At 47.3% G+C, this 23,206-nt stretch overlaps 1 protein-coding gene across 2 annotated transcripts in view; it reads right to left on the bottom strand.

The window, feature by feature from the left end:
* Nucleotides 1-20,150, bottom strand: part of CREB3L2 (cAMP responsive element binding protein 3 like 2) — an 83,655-nt gene extending 63,505 nt beyond the window's left edge. Inside the window, exon 1 of one of the 2 annotated variants that reach the window (XM_074582677.1) lies at nt 19,845-20,150. In XM_074582677.1, coding sequence (XP_074438778.1) covers nt 19,845-19,949 — 105 coding nt within the window. In that variant the 5' untranslated portion in view covers nt 19,950-20,150. The remainder of the gene's footprint in view (nt 1-19,844) is intronic. The other variant, XM_074582687.1, reaches the window with a different exon arrangement.
* Nucleotides 20,151-23,206: the final 3,056 nt, after the last annotated feature.

Raw genomic sequence — 23,206 nt, 5'->3', positions numbered from 1 at the left:
AGATACCAAACCTGTGTTTCCCGAGCAAGGGAGTACCTATGCAATGCCTAAGGAATCATAGAATGGTTTGGGTTGGAAGGGACCTTTCAAGGTCATCTAGTCCAACTCCCCCGCAATGAGCAGGGACATCTTCAACTAGATCAGGTTGCTCAGAGCCTCGTCCAACCTGCCCTTAAATGTTTCCAGGGATGGGGCACCTACCACCTCTCTGGGAACCTGTTCCAGTGTTTCACCACCCTCATCGTAAAAAACTTCCTCCTTATATCTAGTTTGAATCTACCCTCTTTTAGTTTAAAACCATTACTCCTTGTCCTATCAGACAAGCAACTTTGATGGCACCTTTCATTCAACAGCCATGTACTTCCCACGTTGTTCAAGCTCACTGTTGAGCTAGCTGGGAACAACCAAACACTCATAACAGGAACGATTTTATTTTAATAAATAGTTATTAAGTCTCATTTTAAGCACTGCATGTACAGGGGTAGACTGAAAAACATTTCATGCTTCTGTGTTTTCTTCTTCACATATGCTTCCATGTAGCAAAATCCCACAATATTAATGAACATGAACTTCACCTTCCCTTATTGCTGCACATAATTATAACTAGGCAAAAGACGTACCTTCCACTTATAGCTTCCAAAATTTCTTAAAGTCATCTAAACTACAGTATTTAAACATTATTTTGCTAACGTGCAAGTGCCACATTCTGATATGTTCTGCTTTGGACCGTAGACTCCCACACTTTCCCCAAATTACAGAAATTGTCTCCAAAATACTGCACATCTCCAACAAAAACAACGCACCAGTGGACAGATCAAAGTTTCTTGACAAGGCTGAGTGCACTCTTTTCCCTGGTGAAGTGGGAATCAAATTTGGATCTTCTGAGGTTTGCATCACTTTCCAGTAAAGAAACATTTTATCTTCTTTTTTTCTTCCTTTAATCCTCCCTACCCCTATAAACTCAACCAGAATCTCAACTGAAGTAAGTGGCTGAGCCAGCTTGCACTGCACTTTATCGGTCAGCCTTCAACCAAGCAACGCAGACCTCCTACAGGTGCCTCCGACCAGCAGTCTCAGCTTTTAAAGTGGCATCAAAACACACAACTGCATGATGTCTGCCAGAGAAAGATAAAAGAAAGCACAATCTGTAGATAAAGATACTGCTACTAAGTCATAGGTTTATCACGCATATACTAGAAATATGGAATAAAATGAATCCAGCCTCATTTACCAGTAACTCCCCTTTTAACTGAGATTACAGTCAGTTTTTACTTTCTTAAAACTCTTCCTGGTCAGTCCAACTAGTCTTTATTAAAGTTTTAAGCTATGAGTCCTCCTTGCTAATTTTTTTCCCCCAAATTCAGTCAAACTGATTGTTGTCCAGTCCTTGCCCTTTCCCTCAGTCTGAACCCCCTGAAAAGCCCTCCAAACCTTAATTCGTAAAGGGAGGAAGTTCTCCTACTTAAATTTACCCAGCAGCAGCTGGCAGGCTTGGGTCAGATACATAAAAATTTAACAACATAAGCTCTACAGGAGAACCAGCAGCTACCAGCAAGGTAGGGAGCAGAAGTGGCACCTCTCTGTGGTACAGTCTTGGGCATTCTCCTGCACTGCATGATTTCTAGGGCAGGAGTTGGCTGGAACAGCAAACAACTCTCAGTTGCTCTTCTACTGCCTTCTGTCCTTCCCTGGATGCCCTCAACAAATCCTACGGCTCTATCCTTTCCCAATAAAATATTAGAAGCCCTTTCTACTACCCAGAGTTGTTACACTTGTGCCCTTTCATGTAAGCCTATCCACCAGTTTGAGAGACTGTGCACTAGCCAACACCGGAGGAAAGACCTAAAAGGGATAGAGCTGCTCCTCACATAAAGAATAACATTTAATACGCTTGTTTTCCCTCACTGTCACAGAGGGATGGAAAAACTCTCTCCTTCCTCTCCATCTTTTTTTTTCCTTTGCATTTTTTTTTTTTTCTTCAATGAACACCACCAGGACAGAAAGATTATTTCCTAAAAAGAAGACTCTGAGAAGTTAACATTAATCTTGAGCGTTTAAATACACTACTGCCTGTCAGTACACTGCCCATAAGGTCCTAGTACAGAGGCCCCACCGTTCACTCCCTAAATGGGGAACATCCCTGTTTGGCTTGGCTCAGCCTCCTGAAGCACTGCGTCACTAACTGGAAACAGGCGGGTTTGCACGGAGCTTCCAAGAAGAGGCTTGGGAGGAGCGACACAATGTGGGCATCCCCCCTTAGACCAAGTCAGGGAGAGTCGGGCCTTTGCTGGGTCCTCGGCTAAACTGACTTGCAGCGTGTTCTGGGAAAAGTGATATATAGGTTTTTCTGTATGTTTACTGACAGCTGGGGCTTAGGTGTCTCTCTGGATTGCAGACAGGACTGCTGAGAGACACAGTTAGGTGCCTGAAAGTGTTGGTCACATTACTTGTGCCCTTGTACTTTACAGAAATCCTTGGCAATCTGTTTAGAGACAAGAAAACCATGACAGCTACCTCCTCCTTGCTGCTACGAGACACTGCATCAAGCTATACATAACCTCAGGGATGATCTCTACACCAGGTCCCTCTCTCCTCCAAAGTCCCGAGGAAGAGATAAGCACCTGTATGGGTACAACTTGTCATGGGGAAAACCCACTCCAGTCTGAGATGTTTCCAATATCTCTGCTTAATGCAAGAGCTCTAAAGCAAAGCATCGCACGGACACCTTATAGATAGCCACAGCGCTACCTTAAAGCTCAAAGATATTACAGCATCTGCTAGTGACTGAGCTTCTGAAAGAACCATTTCCCAGCACCAATCCCGCACAGCCGTTTCTCTTTGGTATGTATTGCAGACCACTGAAGTCACAGCCTGGTCTGCGCACAACTCGTTACGCTTCCTTGCCCGATTTGCCTCCAGGTTTCTTCACACCCGTACTCGGTCCAGATTTTCTCCGGCATCTGCTCACTCGCTTTAGATTATCTTCCTGGGCCCTTGACTCGCATTCTTTCCCTGCTGCTAGACTAAACTGGCGGAGCACAGCCTGCCTGGCTCAAATACCAGACCTCTTGTTGGAGATCTACACAGAAGTGTGAACTGAGATTTTTGGGACACCTGCCTGAAAGGGCCTTAAAAGGGCTCAATTAAGAGAGGACACTTTATTGAAGAAAGTCCCCTCCAAGGCATTCTAGCACTACTCTGAAAAGTCAAAGTCTTTTAAAAAATCACTCCCTGTTCTTAGAGCCAGGAGGGAAAGCTTTACATCTCACTTCTGCTTTAATTTCCATATTTTCTATTCTCTCGGCCATAAGCCAAGTGTCCAGTTCCCCAGTGGTTGTTTCAGGGGTGAGGGCAGCAGCCTGGAACAGCAGCACTGCCCCTCCACGTGGTTTCTGTACAGGCACACCTGGCCCGAGCAGAGATCTGCTCCTCATCTGCCAACCACACGCTGCAGAGCCCACTGTCGCGAGGAGCTCAACTCCACGACATATGCCAAGCAGAAATGAGATAAGGCAGCTTTGCAAAGATAAACCTGCTGTGTATCAATCGCAGGAGTGGGCTAAGAACACATCCAGGCTCCAGGCACTGACAGCGTGTTGCATGTCTTGCACTGTTGCTCTGCTGACGGAAGTTATCTTTCCGCAGCAGAATGGCAAAGGCTGTCACGGGAGGACTCCTCTGCTCCACAAATTAACCAGCGCTGAAGGACCAGGGTTGCTCATCTGTTCTGTCCTCGGACAGGTAGGTCTGAGTGGTGACTCCCAGCAGCACACGTAGCCTCAGCCTCTCCTTCTAGACCCAGCAGAGCCTGACCATCAAGCTGAGGAGCTTCATTCCCAGCCGCATCTGTTGCCAGTGCTTCTCCAGGAGGCACCCAATGCCGAGCAGCAGGGCAGAAAGGGGTCACTTCACAAGCGCAGCAGCTCCCTCCGACACCAACACAGCACAGGCGTGCTGGGACCTTTATGCCGAAAGGAGAAGCAACACTGCTTCAGAGAGGCTGGGCACCCTCCTGGCAATCGCTGCCTTTCCAGTACAGCTTTTGGAAATTTCCAAGACATATCTGCTGTCCACGCTACACCTAAATGAAATATTTTTCCTGCTAGCAGTTTTCCAAAGAAAAACCAAAACAGCACTACCGCTAGAGAAGGTTATGGCATACTATGGAAGCAGTTTAAGGCAGTGTCTTCTGTCTGCCAGCTACCTAAATACAAAGCATGTCAAGGAAGAAAAATTACGCACCCTTCCCAAACTCTTCTCCTCCTGTCTCCAACCTGCATGCCAAAATTAAACACAAGACCCCTATAAACTATGGCGGGACTAACTATGCATCAAACACAAACTACTAGGCTCATTAAAATGCTGCAAAAATTCTGGATAGACATTAATAAGGTAAGGCCTGCCACAAGCAGTGGATTTTAAGCTTTCTCCAGCTGGTGGTAAAAAAGCTTGTAGTATCGCAGCAAAAGAGGCAGAGGGACAGTAACAATCTTTCACTGTTAAAAACTGGGGTAAAAGTTGGTACCACTGGTACAGCTAGGATCGTAGTAGCCGCCACCTTCCTCTAGCTCTACCTTAAAAAAGAAAGCTAGAAACTTCCTTTTTCATCCAGGTATTCATCCCACCTCCTCATACGTTCAGTCTATTGGTTTTTGCTCATACCTCATCCTAACTGCTTTGCTTTCTTCCTTTCTTCTCTCATCTTTGACCTGCCAGGGCTGAAGACCCTGGACAAACTGACACCAATGAGGTGTGTTTTAGCCAGCCTGCCCCAGACAGAGGTACAGGGAATACAAGGCCATCTTTGGTACTCAACTCCAAGAGGGAACATACATAAAGGTGGCTTTGTATATTGGGACAAATGCCTTTTTCTACCAGAAATCTTACCCTTTCCCACATGCCTTGTGCGCTGTCCCCTTCTGTATGTGCCGAGAGGTGTCATGATAAACACAAGCAGTTCAAACCATCTTGAACAGATTACAGCATTTATTTAAACTTCACTGAAATCAGTTTATGAGAATGACCAAATGCTATGATGGATTTGGACAGATTAAAGAAGTCATGTCAGGCACTGCTGTACGTTCTGCCTTGCAGTATCCAGAGAGTCAACAGGCCCAGCAATAAAGTTTTACAGCATTTAAAGCCAGGAAGGACTATGAAACCTTCCTAATCTGACCCTTCTACATGTCCCAATCCACTGTTTCCCTGCGCTACCCTTTTATAGGATCTGAGTTTGTCCTTTGCTGAAACGTAACTTCCAGGAAAGAACATCGGTGTGCTGCAAAGATTGAGAAATGAGCATTTTCCCCCAACTCCAGTGTATTTTTAGACCTTTTGTTTGTTTGTTATGCTTTCCAGTTCTTCCATATCCTTTTTTAAGAGTTGAACTTCAGGAACTGGACACTGTGTAGTAGCACTGGTTTCACCAACACTGTATACTGAGGTTAAATAGAGAAATTATTTCAAAAAACATGGATTTTTTTGGAACAAATCTCTTTCCTTCAGAATCACCCTAGCAGAGCACACTGAGTTGCTTGTCTACTCTGAAATCTAGACCATTTTCCAAGTCCTGATTTCCCATATGCATTCACCTACCCCGTAGGTACAAACACTTTTTTTTTTTTCTAGACACATAACTTACTTTTGGATCATGGATGAAAATCTTGAGAAGCCTCCTGCCTGGTACCTTTTTGCAAATTAAAAAGAAATCTATCCTCTGACACCAATTGTCCATTAGCAACTCCTTTGAGAAAACCCTTTAATTTCACACATTTTGTGGTACAATTTTTTTAATCAATACAATTAAATAAATATCCAATTACTTGCAAAATGCCTCTACCTACTTTCAATTTTTTTTCATCTCAAAGAATGAGATCAGTTTTGCCTGACTATATCTGCTTTTCATAAAATCCTACCTACCAGGGTCAAATCATATCTGTATCCTTCCACTCTGTAACTATGGAATCCTACAAGAGCTTTTCTGTATTTTTAGATATGTTACATACCAGGATCTCCAGTGCATAGTTTTCATTTCCTCCCCTTTATTCTTTCTTAATCAATTTAATGTTTTCAGACATTTCTTCATGATGTCATGACCCAACAAAAATCAGTGTCAACAAGCCAAACTCCACTGGGACCTTTCAGCCTATGTGGATTTCCAGTTATCCAGGTTTGTTGGTTCCAAGAAGTTTTGTAACCTGATTACTGACAATGGTTAATTTTCGTACTACGCCATTAAAAAAGTCCTCTTTCTACCGTTACACTTGCCAACATTGTCTTTTCCCCTTTGATATTCTTAGCTGATCATCATCAGCTCCTCTCTGTTTCACATAGATCCTTTTTTACTCTTCTCTAACCTGTAAGTATTACTTGGGGCAAAAAGACAAAAGGTATTTTCAAAGGATATTAGCAGCCTAAAAAAGGAATAGTTTAACGATAGCTTAAGATTCATAATCCCCTTCATGATAATGGTAATTTTATTCCAAGCACAAAGCTCCGAAGGGATCTTGCTGCAAGTACAATGACACTCATTATCTGAGTGTTATGAGAACCACAGCTGAAACCAACTTTTTTGCAGACTCTCTATTCTGGTACTGATACCGAAAATTGTATTACATACATCATATGAAACTGAGAAAGAAGCCTCAATAATATTAGTCTGAGCTTAACATAAACTGTTCTGATCATATCGCTTCCACATCCTCTTCCAACACCTGTCAAAGCAATACGGATTTAATGTTTTTAATCTTTCCTCATAAACCAGCTACTTCAACCACTTACTTTTGCCGTTGTTCTTCAAATTCTCCCAAACTAGCCTTTCTTTCAGACATCAGGTATCAAGAATTGAAAAGCCCACAGCCAACCAGTAGCATACGGACACCTACAGGCCCCAGGTTTCCTTGCATCTCCCCAAACTGTACTTTTCAACACCTTAATCGCCACTATGGCAGTGGCACAGTTAATTGACCATCCACAGTCATAACCCTGTCTCCTTTGATATATGGACTTCACAGCTTTCTGCACTGAACAACTGCTTCAATTGTTTCTTCCTTTGGCCTTCAGCAACGCAAGCCTGCAGATTCTCATTTCTCACCTATATTTCCAACCTCCTTCTTTCCCCCCCCTCAAATACCTGCAAATTTGAAACAACACCAAATGAGTCCAGAGGTTCCTTGTAGCTCCATCACAGCTACCACATCATATAATGTCCCTCTTAAACATTGAAGCCACATCTTAAAAGCAAGCAGTTTTTTTCATCCCCAACTAATCTTGCCAGAAAACCGTTCCAAACAAGGTACTGAGGAAAGGGTTGTCTGTACGTCTCTCTTCCACATCTTTTTCATTAAAACTAAAAAAACATGTTCTGGACATGAAATGCCTTTAATTTTAACTTTTTAGAAAAAAAAAATCAAGACATTTACTGCACAGTTTTCAAGCTCAGTGCCACTTTTTTGTCAGTTTTGATCTTGCAGACGTGTTTGTAGTTGAGGAAAAAAAACTGCAACAGAAATTAAGTGCATTTTTCCCCTGTGGTTTTGCAACATATTTCTAACAACCCAACAAACAAGCAACAGCAATAGGGAAACATTCCCAAGTCCCAGAGCAAACTCCCTGCTGTGCTTTTTCAGTAGAGAAAGATAATAGTCAGTAGGAATTCAGCTGAAATTTTGCTCTGAATTAGTACAGCCAAACGAGAAGCCACAAGTCACCCTGAGACAGTACAAAAGTAAGACTTTTCTTTCTCTTTTAGTCTTTCTTGTAAGCGACAGCATCCACCGAAAGCCATGAGGAACAAACCAGCTGAATAGAAACAACTGCAAAAGCACTGAGGTGTGAGGAGGAGACAAGTTTCACATTCAGAAAGCTCGCACCTTAAAAATAGTTGCCAAAGCTCCTTTTCAGGGAGTCAGGCCTGAGCGGTGCCTCCCAGCTGCCGTCAGGACCAGCTGGCTGGGCATCCCCAGAGCAGGGCTGCGGCACAGCATCCTTGCACATCTGGAGCCCTCCTGTGCCAGCTCCCACCCTCCGCCGGCTGGCTGGAGAGCTGCTGTCATCCATTCGATAACTGTGGGCAGGAGCCTCCCAGGGAGCCTTTGCTTCATCTCCGTCAGGGGTGCTGGGAGGGAAGGCGACAGGCAGACATGCAGGCGTTGTCTGGAGAGGCAAGGCGGGGGGGAATGCTTTCCGATGAGGAAATGGACATCCCTAGAGAGCCCACAGCACTTCACCAGGGAGCGCAGGAGGCAACAGAGACATAGGTAGGCACGGTCAGTTTGGTTTTCTTTTTTTTTTTTTTTAAAAAAAAAAAAAAAAAAGCAAGCTCTATCCTTTAGGCCTGTTCTCTGAAAAATACAGCCGAGCAGCATGCCCCAACGACCACACCAGTCCCAGCCCTGAATCACCCGCACAGCTGTGCGGGGGGGGACGGCGGAGAGGAGGAGGGGAGGGAGCTGCAGCACTGAGGAGCTGGAGCAAGATGTACCATCAGTGCTGATGACTAGGCCAGTAACACCCGTGATGAGAAAGACAGATGTTCTGCAGAAAGTCAGCCGCTGCCTCATATTAGGAGGTATGAAAGCGGACAGTTCAGACATCATATTTTCCTGAGTCGTCATCCTTTGCTAGCCAGGACAGATCCAAGAAAGCCAGGTATATGGCTGCAAGAAATAATGACCTCCTTAGCCTTGGTTCCTCCAGAAGATCTCATCCTGTCCATAATATCACAGGCCTTCCCCACAGGCAACAGTCCCATCACTGCTGTTGCAGTGAGAAAAGCCGGAGGTGCAGATCAGCTTTTATTGCTCTTAAGTTTTGGTTCCGCACATATTCACACAAATCTCTTTTGTGGATAACAAAAGCTCCACAAATGTGAATACACATGCTTTAAGATAACCCACACAAAAATCAAAACATTGCAAGCAGATTACTGACGCTGACAGAAGAACCGACAGGTGACTGGGAAAAAAGCATCCTGGGGATAAGCTTCCCCTTGTGCACGAAATTTGCTGCAGGATTGCAGGGGTGAAGGAACAAAGACCCGCTTGGTATTCAGGGCTTGGGTTTTGTGTTATGTTGTTTTTTTCTTGGCTGTTTTTCACGTTTTAGGTCTAGAAAACCTCCTCCAAGCTAGTCACACGAGCTACTAGACAGGGTGGTCTCTTCCCACACCTACAGTTTCAGGGTTAGCCACAAAAAGGAAATAACACAGGTAGTAGCCAATCCTTACAGGTATGAGGTTGCATAAAGACAAACAGCCTTGAAACAAATGGGGTAGGCTCTTATACGGTTATATCATATGACAGAAGTGCAAGCGGGTAAGGTACGCAGGATTTTATCAGGAAAATCCTGAACAAAATGACGGCTGCATAAACAAACCACAAGTCCAACACACCACTCTGCACATCATGTGTGCTGCACGGAAGGAAAGCGCATGAACAGAAACATGCATTTATTTAGGACAGCTGGAACTCAGTTCAGTTTTCCTTCTCCCCGTTTCAGTAAATCCAAACCAGAACAGCAAAAAACAACTCCAAAAGCATCGCTTCTGTGAAACTGTGGTCATCAGAAATACCCGTTTCCTAACAAAACTCAGTAAAAACAAGTGGCCTCAATCACTCAGTAGCTAAATGGGGACATGAAAAACTCTGGGATCAGACTACTGCCTAGCAATGCCGTATCTAAACCTGAGCAAGGCAGTGCCTCGGGCCCAGGACTGCTGTGGAAGGAACCACAGCACAGCTCCAGCTGGAAGGGGGCTCAGGAGGTCTCTAGCCCAGTCTCCTGCCCAAGCAGGATCAGCACTAAGCTCAGACCAGGTTTCTCGGGGCTTTATCCAGTGAGGTCTTAAAAAATTCCAAGGAAGGAGATGGTGCAGTCTCTTGGGCAGCCTGCTCCAGGGCTCAGCTGTCTTCACAGAGAAGCAGTTTTTTCCTTACCAGTTTGAACCTCTCCCACTTCAGTTAATGTCCATTTCCTCTCATCCTCATTGTCATGCGCTGGTGTAAAAAGCCTGGCTCTTTTTCCACTCTTTTCTACAGACCCTCACATCACAGGATCCAAACTTTGGAGGAGGAAAATTAAACAGGATACCTCAAAACTCAGCAATTTAAAGGTGCTTTCCTTGCTTCGCAAGCCACCACATGCTTAAAAGCATTTTGCCGCAGCTGAAGACCCTGCTTACATCCAAAATCAGGGGCAGCACACAAAATCCTCGGTGCAGAACAAGGGCGAGTGACTGTCCCCCCCTCTATTGGAGATTAGCCCATCTCACACAAGGGAGCACACACTTCACCTCTGCAGGCAACCTCAACACTGGTAAGAGCTGGGACATGAGTGCTCCAGGGTGTCACCAAACATCCAGGGCTTGTCCTGGCAGAGCTGCAGGAAAGGAGCGAGCCCAGCAAGCTCCAGGGAAGCCACTAAAGTGCATCAGCAATATTGCTCTTTACCCCTACACGACAGGGCAGAAGCCTCTACCGACACCAACCCACTTCCCTCCTGATCTCTGCTCAGGACACATCAGAGACTTCGCAAGGAAGGAGCCTGAAGCTCCCTAAGGCGCCTGCCCAAAGCTCCCCAAGAAGTTATCAGAGCAGCCTGGTCTCTATTTCTCACCCCATATGACTAACAGATTGCGTGAAAGGACAAAGCCAGCCCAGCACGGCTGCAGGGGAATGTTTTTCCTTGGCAGAGAGGAAAGAGACAAAGTGGGTGTCACGTTTTTCCATTAGATTTTTGCTTGTCACCGCAGCAGAGCCAGATCACATACAGAAGATTGAAAGCTGGCTAGCAGCAGATGGCAAATAAAAAAAAAAAAAAAAAAAAAAAAAAAGAGAGAATAGTTTCCAAGACACAGCGAAGGCACAGAGAGGTCACTGGCACTATTAAGATACACATGGAAGCTATAGGGACAGCTCTAATAATTCAGCCCTATCCCATTTAACCAGCATTTCCTTATTTTCTCGCATTGCCTTCTCCGCTTCCCAACTCACCCTCATGAGAGGGAGCGCTCCTTATTTGATAGAGCATTTATAGCCTTCCTGCACACATTTAGCACTGATACAACTCAATTCAGTGACTCTCTTTTGTGCGGCCACAAGCTACGTTTGACAGCTCGCAGGCAGAGAGAATGACAGTCCCTGCTACGAAGAGCTCAGCATTTCAGACCGGAGACAGCAGACGCGATGCCCACCTCTGCTACGCCTTATTAAACCTCACCGTTTTTGACCTGTCTTCTTTACTGCCTATTACTCACTTAAGTGAGGTGAAAGGGTAACACATTTGCCAGGAAAAATGTGGCCCTGAGCCAAGCTTCTCTTTCACACGCTGTTTCTGTCACTTTTATACAAAACAAACAATTTGGCATCCAAGACAACCTCCACTTCTCACCAACCAACATTCAGAGGGATGGCAGTACTACCGACCAGATCCAACATGAGTGCTTCTTTGAACCTCAGGTCTGTCCATTTCTCTGCTACATATCCACACTTTTCTCAAACAGCCCTTTTTCCTATTGATCCTTGAACAACCGCCTCCCGCAGGTAACCCCCTTTCTTTCCAGTGACGTCTAAATAGTAGTCCACTGGTATCAAATAAATACACACACAGACGGATCCCATCTAAGCACAACCCGTAAAGCTACCCAGATCATTCCCACTGCACATTCCTGTACCCCAGAATGCAGTTCCACCAGCTATTCTCCAGACAAATATTCCTACCTCCACTCTCACGTCAGCACCAGTACCTGGGCTGCCCCAGGGTAAGCTGTGTCAGGGAACTGATAACCCTGAAAGCTAATTTCTTGCAAGAAATTAATTTTTACAACTGCAGCTGCCACAACAGCCTGCGGTTACATCCAGGTGCAGAACCGCACTGTCAGGTCTTGTCACCCAGAAAAAACACAGCCAAAGGGCATCCAGATCGTACTGATTTCTCATCTCTATGATTCAGAGAGAGATGAATAGGGAGCACAGCAGAAATGAACGTGCCCTCCTTGAAAAACCAGATGCAGAACTCTACTGTGAGAGAGCCCCTCAGGGACCCACTTGCCCTTAGAAAAAGGAAAGCTGCTCTAGGGAGTTGGAGGAGTTAAAGGGAGGACCTCATAAGCTCAGGGCAGGCGGCCAATACAGCCCGTGAAAAATGCCGCTGAGCTGGGTTAGTCACCCTACCTGACTGGCTATCAATAATTGCTGAAGTCTCGCCCACAAAATGATCCTTCTCCAAAAGGGAGAGAAGCAGCCCAAGACAGAGGAAACCGATGATGTACGTCTAAACCAAGCATTACAAAGTGACTGGAAAACATCTTTTGGGAACACAGGGCATAAGGAGTACAGGCGGCACTCACTGAAGGACAGCCTGATAACCAATATTTGGATACGGCACAAAAAAGCAGCATCTATCTGCAAGCCAGCAAGATAACTTGCCCGGCCATAGCCAGAGGGCTGCTTTCAAAGGACCATCTCTTTGCTTTCAAAGAAACGACCACGTATCTCAGGGGTACCTTGGTAGCCGAGACACCAAGAAAAAACAAGCCCACAGTGACACAGACCGCACAGCTCTGTGGAGGGGTGAGCAGCTAGCAAGACACAGCCCAAGCTAGATACCTCAGTCCTTAATTGGGAGCCCTGGGTAGGTCTGTAGCCCCTGCACGAGCAGGGCCATGGCAGCCATGACACTGAGAAGGTGCCAGCTCATGAGGCAGACATCCCCCTGCTCCTGCTGCAACGAAGCTGAGCACATCCACTCTAGCTTAGCTCTGCAAAAAAGACTATTTAAGGGACACTTACAAGACCCTCTAGCCTGGGGGCACCGTTTTGTCACCACAGCACGGTACTGCTGCACATAGCATCTCCTAAGGAGCTGAAGCAAGTTTTCTTCTGCAGTGGTTACTGCCCTCCCGTATCTGTCAGACAGCTTGGACACAAAGTGGCTTTGCCAAGCGGTGGTATAGGTGACAGCCACGCAGCAAGAAGCGGAGACAAATTAAGAGACAGTCAGAGCTGGTGGTACCTTGGTCAAAGGCCTCTTTGCTTTACCTTTATATTTATTTTTATTTTATTTGTCACAGCTGGCACAAAGATGATCTCTTCTCACCATATACAAGCAAAAGCACGAAGGCAGGCTTGCAGAGGAGGAGAAATACGGCATCAACGAACTGCTGCAGCTGAAGTCAGTGCATCAGAGAGCAAGAAGGACACAAAAAGATCAAACCAAACTGCACATCCTCATCTATCTGCAGCTAGTCAGATCGGCCTCCTCCACAGATGCAGATGATCCTAAAAAGTGAGAGTGCTTTAATAAAAAACTGGTCACGCACACACCCCCAGGACAGTGGAAACTTACTTAACCTCCAGCTCTCAAAGACCCCAAAGATGGGACCCTACACAGTGTGAACAAAGACCTGCAAAGAGCACAAGTTTCCCCCGTCCCTGTAGATAAGTTCAACAACTCCAGACACAGGAAAACCCTGTCTGGTAACAACATGAATGAAATTCCTTTACCCCAGCTATCGCACAGACCTGCACTGCGCTTAACAACTGGCTTTCCAAAGTAAGGAAACATTTACAGAGGACAGCACAGATCAGCCAGGTCCACCAGGGAAAAAAAATAAAGATTGTTTTTGTACGTTGAACACTGGCTCATTCTTATCTATCATGCTTCAAAGTCAGTCCCAGAACAGGCTAACATTTTTTCCAGCTCTCGTCCTCGCTGCAGATCAAGCACTTCACTATACAGTTACAGACAGTCCAAATAAAACCAGCCAGCAACTCAATACACTTATTTTTCTAATTTTAACTGTCAGAAAAAGGAAGGGTAAAGTTTCAAAGTATGCCACTCGTGTTTATCTCATCTTTTAGAGGAACTGCAGATCATTTAGACCCATTACAAGTACCTGACGTGTCCCTTGGCAAACAAGAGTGATCTTCTTATTTACATTTGGGAAGAAAACAAGGAGGGGGGCAGGAATGGCTTTCAGTGCAAGGCACTAATATAACTAATTCTGCTGTTCAGCAGTTTTAACCCTGATTATTTATTTTTTTATTTTTAATATGGAAAGTAATTCTCAAAATTTAACACTACTGCTTTGTACAAAGTCTGCATACAACTATTTAGAAATCTCACTCTCTCACATTTCCCCTCTTTACTGGAGGATTTGGGCAGAATCCTTGAAAGTACTGACTTTACAAATATTTTGTCTAAAGTTAGCTGTCTGGTCCTCTGTACGCACATGTATAGAGAAGAAAGGAGGAGAGATTTCAGCTTTCTTGTTAACGGGCAACAGGCTAAACCCCACTTCCAAATAAATGAAGTACGTTTCCCTCAACCAAACTAACAAAAAATTTAAAAAAAAAAACAAAAAACAACAGATCAAACAATACTGACATCAGATTTTACAGAGAGCTACATGCAGCCACAACAAAATAAGATACAGCCAGCTCCACATCCACACATGCTGTGGTAACCGCAACTTTTAATTAAATACACACAGATTCTAAAAATGAAGCACTGTTGTCCATTTAAATTAACTATTGCCACTGCCATACTCCCAAAACTAGAGGCAATCCCTGGCAGCTTGTCCAGAGGCAGAATTTCTGCAGAAGTCATGAGAACACAAAGAAACAGCAACCATCGTTTTTGTGACAGAGGAAATGAGTCACAGCAAGCTCCCGGCGAGGTTCAGAGGCTTGTTATGGGCAATTTTTAACCTCAGGAAAGAAGGACGGCTCAAAGTTTCCCCAGGTCTTCTTAGCTGACCATCACAACCCTGAGCGTTAACCTTCAGGGGCGGATTCCTTTGGTTTTGCTCTCGCAGGGAGACAGCAATTCGGTAGCCAAGGCCTCCGCTGCTTGTGCCGACCTACGCTGCACCCATGATACAGGGTTGAGCTGCCCACAGCGTCACCAGCCACACGGCAACAAGTTTGCTGAGCTCAAACATCGCTCAGGCAAATACAGGCTGGGTGCAGAATGGATTGAGAGCAGCCCTGAGGAGAAGGACTTGGGGGTGTTGGTTCATGAGAAGCTCAACATGAGCCAGCAATGTGAGCTCGCAGCCCACAAAGCCAACCACATCCTGGGCTGCATCAAAAGAAGCATGGCCAGCAGGTCAAGGGAGGTGATTCTGCCCCTCTACTCCGCTCTCATGAGACCCCACCTGGAGTACTGAGTCCAGCTCTGGAGCTCCCAACATAAGAAGGACATGGACCTGTTGGAGTGAGTCCAGCGGAGGGCCACGAAGATGATCAGAGGGCTGGAGCACCTCTCCTATGAGGACAGGCTGAGAGAGTTGGGGTTGTTCAGCCTGGAGAAGAGAAGGCTCTGGGGAGACATTATAGCGACCTTCCAGTACCTAAAGGGGGCCCACAAGAAAGATGGGGAGGGACTCTTTATCAGGGAGTGAGTGTTATGATAGGACAAGGGGTAATGGTTTTAAACTGAAAGAGGGGAGATTTAGATTAGATATCAGAAAGAAATTCTTTAATCTGAGGGTCATGAGACACTGGAATGGGTTGCCCAGAGAAGTCGCCCCATCCCGGGAAGTGTTCGAGGTCAGGTTGGATGGGGCTTTGAGCAACCTGGTCTAGTGGAAGGTGCACGTGCCCACAGTAGAGGGATTGGAACTAGACGGTCTTTAGCTTCCCTTCCAACTCTAACCATTCTACAATCAGCAATAAGGTATTTGAGGCACTTCAATTTTTTCATATAAGGCTTCGAGTTCAATAGTCAGGCTCTTTAAAGAATAAGCAATTTGGGCTACTTAGCACTTGAAATATCTTCTAGTTAATCACTCATCATCAAGACACTCAGGACACAATATCTGGGAATGTAGTCCTAAATATTTAAGCCAGCCGCTGCCCTCGAACTGCAGCTGCCCTACAGGTATGCTACATCTGCCATGCCAAGACCACAGTCATATTTACATTCAGCTGCGTTTTGCTGCCATCTGGAAGCAGCAGCCAGCAGCTAGTATGTTAAAATAACCATGAAAATGGGGGGGGGGGAAAAAAGCCTGCCTCCTCAGTATTAAATAAGGAGTTTTTAAATGTCAAGGGCTCGTAAGAACCATCTGCCTTTCAGCTGCCTTCCAGCAACAGGACAGGTAGTTGGCATTTCACAGCATGTTTGTCAACAGACTTATCCATCTGCATCAGATCTGGCATTTGTCACTGAGGATGCCATCACAGCCGGTCCGCGGATCAACTCCAAACGAGATCCACAATGGCAGGCAGAGCTCTCCCACTTCAAGCCCAACTGGGTGTTACGGAAAGTAAGAGCAGCGGCAAGAAGGTGAAGAGTTTGCAACCTGGCCACACTTCTGCTCCCTTTGGGTGGTGGCAGGCTTTGTGCTTCCTTTCTGCTAGACTGCCAGGAAAAAGAGAAAGTATATAATAATAATAATACCTTGCACAATGCCAGCGTACAGTATTACCCACACAATCATAACAAGCTACAGGGCATATGTATATTATACATGCAGACACATCACATATGCCATGAACACACCTCTGGGAAACCTTTCAGCCTTTTCTTAGCTGGGAAACTAAGCCACTCTGGAAAAATAACAGCTAAAAAGCTATCTGGCATCCAGGTGATTACTATAAACTGTGAAGACTCTAATGAGCCACCTCAAGGACTGCTGCCTGCCTACGCCAGAGCTGAGATCCTCAAGGCCCCAGTTTCTCCCAGCACAGCTGAGGATATCACTGACAGCACCAGCAGAGCGAGGGTACAGTTCCTCACGCTGCACCAGGCGCCGGTGAAATCATCAGCTGTTAAAGAAAAATGTAAATCCCCGGGAGGCTGGATTTCAGCCCTGGTAATTAAGGCAGGCCGGAACAGTTTAAAACAGAGGTCAAGTTTTTAAGTCATTGCATACTTTCACACTTGTCTGCTAGCTTCAAATCAACCAGACCCACGAGCAGACTTTGTGGTCATAAAAAGGTTAAAATTTAACTTTAAAATACACAAAAGGCAGCTGGCACAGAATTCTCAGCCTTGCCCGTCTGCGCACATGGGTCCGACTGCCAAAGGACATGGATCCTTCTTCCTGCTTGTGACGTCTCCCTCCTCCCCCTCGCCAGTCCAGCTCACGCTCCTGGGGCTGCGTGACTACCCCAGGCACCTTTCCTAAGCCCACTCAGAAGTTTTCCTGAATGTAGACTCGCACTTCCAGCTATGGGACACCTCAGGAGTGTGCAAAAACCAGAAGATGCTATAGGACACGTGTTCGCACGTTCCTCAACCGTGAGGATGCTAGCACTGGTGGTGGGCACTCAGGCAGATGGAGCGCAGGAGGGTCTCCTCATCACCTTGACCTTTTCAGAAACACCCTGCGATAAGTTTACAGACTCATCAGAAACAGCTGGGTCAAACCAGGCCTCCCAGATGGAAAGCATAAGCCAGGAGAAGAACAAATGTTTCATCCAGAGGGTTTTTTGTTTGTTTGTTTGTTTTGTTTTTAAAAATGATTCTATGAAGCTTTGGCCAGAGGTAAACTTGCGTTTCATGATATCAAGCATGGTATTTTTCCTCCACATAATAGGACACGCTTTGCAAAAGAAAAAGTTCAACAGGCAGAAACATCATTCTCTGGGGGGAGGGAATAAAAGCACATAATTTCAGAAAACTTCCCTTTTTTCCTTTAAGGATAAGATCCTAATACACCGCTACACCTGCTTTATCCATAGCATTTAATTGCTTTTATTTTTTTTCCTTATAGCTTTTTTCAGAGGAATTCCAAAAACAACAAAAAGGTTCAATTGATTTCACACTTTTTATTTGATTTTAAGGCAGTCTAAAGAATTCTTAAACAAAAAAACACACAAACAAATCAATGGTAGAACGTTACTCCCAATAGGGAAGTCACAGCCCAAGGTTTTGCAGATGCACTGCCTCTTGCAAAACACACATCATTGTAGCATTTGAAGCTTAAAATCCCCAATAAAACTTGAAAACAGCAGAAGGAAAAGCATCACGTTTCCATCTACCAGACAGCGAGGATGTTTTGTTTGTCAAGCTACACTTAAAACTAAGTCCCAGGCTCCTTGAAATAGGGCAGAAAACATACATATACGTGTTGCTACAGCCCCAAGTTCTAGTCCAAGCTCAAGATCTCTTTCAGGGCACTAAATAAAAAAAAAAAAGAAATAAAGAGGGGAACACTAAAGAAGAAAACAAAAGTTAAGAGTGGCAACTCTGTTCTCATCACAAGGATCCAAACAAAGCAGGAGGAAGTATCCCAGCCCAACTGTAAAATCCGAGCGGGAGCACTCTCTGAAGAGCCTCTCATTTCATTCACAACGTTCCTCTTGTTAAAGTAAAAAACTATGTCTTGTCAAAGAAAAAACACAGGAAAACAGCTGTTTGAAGAAAGAGCTTTCCATTGTTAAGTGGTCCTGCTGGCTCTTTAAAAAAAAACAAACAACCAACCCACCATAACATATGATTGCTTTTCCCCGGATCTACCAGAAGATACACATTGCGCAAGAAGGCCCAAGAATTTTCAAAGACAAAGCAGCCAAACAATGTTTAAAGACAGTCATGCGTGCAGCAGCAGGCGTGCTTCCTGCCGAAATGAGGTTTGGTGCTTGTGACGGACTCGACCCCGGATCAGTAAGGCCACCGCGTACAACAAATAAGGTTTTCCTTGTTTGCCTTTCGAGACTAACACCACCATCTCCGCACGGCCCCAGCACGCTGCCTTGCCGCGTGTGGTGCTGTGGGATCACCACGGCTCCCACGAGAAGAGGTTGGTCCCTCTCGGTGGGGTGACCGTGTTTGCACCTCACTCTCTCAGGTGCAAGAAGGAAATGAAGAGAGCCCACCAGCACCTGCCCAGGATCTTTCCTCAGGCACTCTGCCACATGCTAGTCACCACCACCATGCTACTCTGGGTCTCCATTCGAGGACGTGCTCGACAACTACAACGTGCTTCACACAAATGGTGGACTCCAGCAGTCTTCCGTGCACCCATCCCGTGAGCTGGACCATCCCAAAGCAGTCCAGCTCACTTCCAATTAGGATTCGCACCTATACAGCTTTAGAAAGTGGAACCTCTCTGCTTGCAAAAAGCCTCCAGATTAATGGAGAAACAACAAAGCAAAGATGTGCTTCCTTGGGATTATCCTGACTGTGTGTTTTGCACAAGCAAAAATATGGGGATTCCAGTCAAAAAAAAAAAATAAATAAAAGATCATCAGAACTTCATGCGCTGGCCCTAAAAGCCACTCAAGCAAGGACTTCATCAACATCTTTAGAAGACTCCCCACAGCATGCCTATGGGACAGGCAACTTTCCTGGCATGACGGCCAACAATCAAGTTCCAGGGAAGGGGAGCCCCGTGGTTCACGACATCCATCTGTCCGTCCCGGGCTGCCGGGACAAACCTTGCCCTTCTATCGCTTCCTTCCTGCGCTGGGACAGCCCGGGAAACGGGACGGTGTCCGCAGAGTCTGGCTTTGGAGGAGTTTGGAGAACAAGACGCATCCGACGACTCTTGATGGGGCCCCGGTAGAAGCCGCCAGCGCCGGGGGGGAAGCGGGAGCCCCGGCCGGGCGGAGGGAGGGCTGCCCCCGCAGGGAGGCGGCGGGGCCCGGGCTGGGCTCCAGGCCTGTCCCGGGGGGCACCTCACTCCCCCAGGGGGGGGGTGGGCCAGGCCCGGCGGGGCGGTAGCCCCCGGAGAGGCGGCGGCGGCGGCGGGCGAGCACCCGCCTGGCACCGACGCCCGCCCCAAGGTGGGGCCGAGGCCGCCCGGTACGACCCCCCCGAAACGCGGCCGCCCACGGGGGTCGCCTCAGCCATCCCGCCCCCTCCCTCCCGGCACCCCCCCGGCCGCTCCTCACCGTGTGGCACAGCAGGGTGTCGGGGTCGGCGGGCTCGCACAGCTCGCTCAGCTTGCGGTCCCACTGCAGCAGCGGCTGCTCCCCACCGCTCTCGCACACCTCCATGGCGGCCTCAACACACGGGGGCACCGCCACCGCTGTCCGCCCCCCCGCCCACACGCGGCGGCCGGCTTACACCGCGCCGCCCGCTCCCATAGGCCGTGGAACCCCTCTCTCTCCCGCCGCTGCCCGGGCCCGGCGCCGCGCTGAGGCCGCGTCCCCGCCGCCGCCGGCAGTGTGCGGGTGTCAGGGCGGGCGGGTCACAGCGCCAGCTGCGCCCCGCCACGCCCCCGCCCCCTCCCGCCTGGCCCCGCCCCCGCCGCCCGACCCGCCAATGGAGGGCGAGGAGCTCGGCCGGCCGGCGGGCCGCGCCCCAATGGGCGCTCGGCCCCCCCACGCCTCCAGCTGTGGAATGTGGGCGGGAGCTACCCGCGGCGCGTCACGGCGAGGGCGGCCCCCCCGTGCCCTGGTGCGGCCAATGGGAGAGCCGCGACCTCCGGGAGTGACGGGCGCGCCAGCCAACGGCACAACGACAAGACTGCAGCCGGCGCGCGCCGCCCCGCCCACCCGGCTGTGTGAGGACGGGGGCGGCGGCCGGGGGTCGCGGCCGGAGCCGGGAGCGCAGCGGCGCCTGCTGCCGGGCCGGAGCGCGGCGGCCCGGCCTCCCCCGCGGCCCATTCTCCTGCCGGAGGGCAGCGGCTGGGCCTCCCCCGGTGCACCGCAGCCCCTTCTTCAGCCGTTTGGCTGGGTCCCCCCGCCCCGGTCAGGGCAGCGGGCTGAGGCGGTTCCCGCCAGCGAGAGGACGGGGCCGGCCTCGCCTCAGGGCGGGCAGCGCTGGGGGGGAGCGGCCGCGGCAGCTTCCCCCCTCCCCCGCGCCACCCCCAGCGCTGGGGTGACCTACCCCGCAGCAGGGTTTGGAGCAACCGGTCGCTCGGTCCGTCAGTCTGGTTTAAAAAGAGGCGTGAAAACGGCCAAAGGTTGGATAGGGCCTAGCGCGGCCCACCGGTCGGTTTGGGCCGGGTCAGAACTCGGCTTGTAAAAAAAAGATATGTTTTACAAAGAACTGTGCTTTAAAAGGCTGTGAGGCCCCAACACCGGCAGCCACGAGCGCTCTGTTGGGTGTTTGACGCCGTTCCCAGAGCACTCGTCAACTATCAGTAAAAATAACCCCAGTCGATGGGAAATTCCGGTATTTTCAGACTTGCTTTCATGCCAAGCTGGGACAACACTGACCTTTCATCATTCTTTTAAAAAAAAAAAAAAAACAAAAAAAAAAAAACCACACCACAAAACGAAAACACCAAAAGATGCCAAATCTTCATGATTCAAGAAACCAAGCATTCTTCAGTGCTTCATTTCAGCTCCTGGAACCCAATCAAGGCATTTTATTGTCCGTCAGTTCAACACTAATTGTCATTTCCATGCTGCGTTGTGCATGAATCGCAACTGGATTTTCTGACGCCTCCCCTCTCTTCTAGACCTCCCATTTAGACTCCATCTCTCGTGGCACACCGCTTTCATTCCCTCACAGAGCATCAGTGATACAGTCCTTGCTAAGGAGACCATCAACGAGCCCTCTGAGGAAAATGGTCAAAAGGACTTCCCAGCACCCATCAGGCACAACAACAATGAAAAGAGGAAAAATAATGGTGATTTTTTGGGGGGTTGACCCTTTAAGATTTATTAATTTTTTTTTGTTTGATAAAAAAAAAACCCCACCCCACATAACAAAAGCTACATTGTTTGGTGAAGAATATGAAGGGAAAATCCCTAACTGCCCCAACCAAAGATCTCCTGCAAAGATGAGTTATTTTAAGTTATTGTGAAACAAGTCAGTCCAGTATATGCCCTCAGCAGCACGGAAAACATCTAAAGCCAAATTACTAGCGCCTGAATTGCTACCTACCACTTTGGCAAGCCTGACTGGAGGTACAAACTTCTTGTGTCCTGGCACTGTCAAAGCAATTGCATCGTGCCAGTCAGGGGATGCAGATTGTGAAACTTGCAAAGGTCAGTTCCTTATCCAGAAACCTCCGTGTTTTCATTGCATGCGTTCTTACTTTCAAAGCTTTTGCGGCCTTGTGATAATCCATCTAACAAAAGGCTTTCCATCACTCTGTTGGCTGACATTAGATCCTTCTAAAATTACTGCTGTGACTAGAGAACTTCTTTGGCCTGGGGCACTAAATTAATGTTTTGCCCGTGTGAGAAGCCTAAAGGGAGAGCCACGTTTGCCCTGTAAGCCAACAAAATAAAAGCCACCTTAAAAGAAGAAAGAAGGTGCAGACTGGATGACTGCAACTTCATTTGCTGAACATGCTGAGGATGAGGGTCTCATAAGGACTTATTTGACCAAGAGTACTGGACTGAACTTTCTCGTCCTAACACATTTCTCAGGAAGAAATATTTAGGAAACAAGTCACACAGTACATATGTCTGTTGTTCCCCCTTGGGCAAAGTGCTGACAGGAAATTAGGCACTCTGGGTAAACAGCGTGCTGCTTTTCCCAAGGGTTTCCACTCTTCCTGCATCACATAAAAGTGTGTCCCTCTCCCCTCGGAACTTTCCCAGGGACTCTCTCATAATGTTGGTACTGAGGTGTGGCTGCCGCTGCAGTTCACAGTGCTGCTGAGTATTCATAAGCACCTTGGAAGATTTCTTTGGCCACTGAAATATTTTGGTACACAGAGACTATCCATTTCTGGGGCTATTCACCAATATAAAACATGATATTGGCAACTAGTGACTGGTATCCTGAACTGGCATCCTGCCCACTTCCTGACATATTATTAAAATTAGCGTTCAAGGCTACGTCTCATTTCTGAGCTCCAATGTTCCTAAAACAATTCCCTGAGACTTTCTAACGAAATACAGCCAATTTGCCCTGCATGGTGGCAACTAACAGTACATAGACCACAATGAAGTTTTTGTGCTCCAGCACCAGTTCTTCTTGGGAAAAGAAGAGCTGAGCTCTCCTCTCCCCTCAGCCCTTGTAGTAGCAAGTTTCTACTAAAAATTGGCAGCACATATGGGGCACCAAGAAGGAAGAGATAAAAGTGGAGGCAACTAATCCTTTCCATAGAATATTAATTATTCAGTGCCCTGATACAACACATGGGATAGCAGTCTAATGTGTCGTCTGTTGCTGCTCGCAAACTGACGCTACGCCAGAAACCAGGCACTGTGGAAAGCACCACAAAACCAGCAAGAACATTATACAGACACAACTATCCTCCTAACTTTTTCCCATATTGCTTGGAGGATTTTAAATTGTAGACCTCAGTAGTTACTAGCATGCTGAAAATCAAGGCTCTTTTTTCTAT

This window comes from Larus michahellis, chromosome 1 (assembly GCF_964199755.1).
Source record: "Larus michahellis chromosome 1, bLarMic1.1, whole genome shotgun sequence".
Taxonomy (NCBI): domain Eukaryota; kingdom Metazoa; phylum Chordata; class Aves; order Charadriiformes; family Laridae; genus Larus; species Larus michahellis.
The sequence above is the reverse complement of the archived record's forward strand: the minus strand, read 5'-3'. Positions and strand labels throughout refer to the sequence as shown.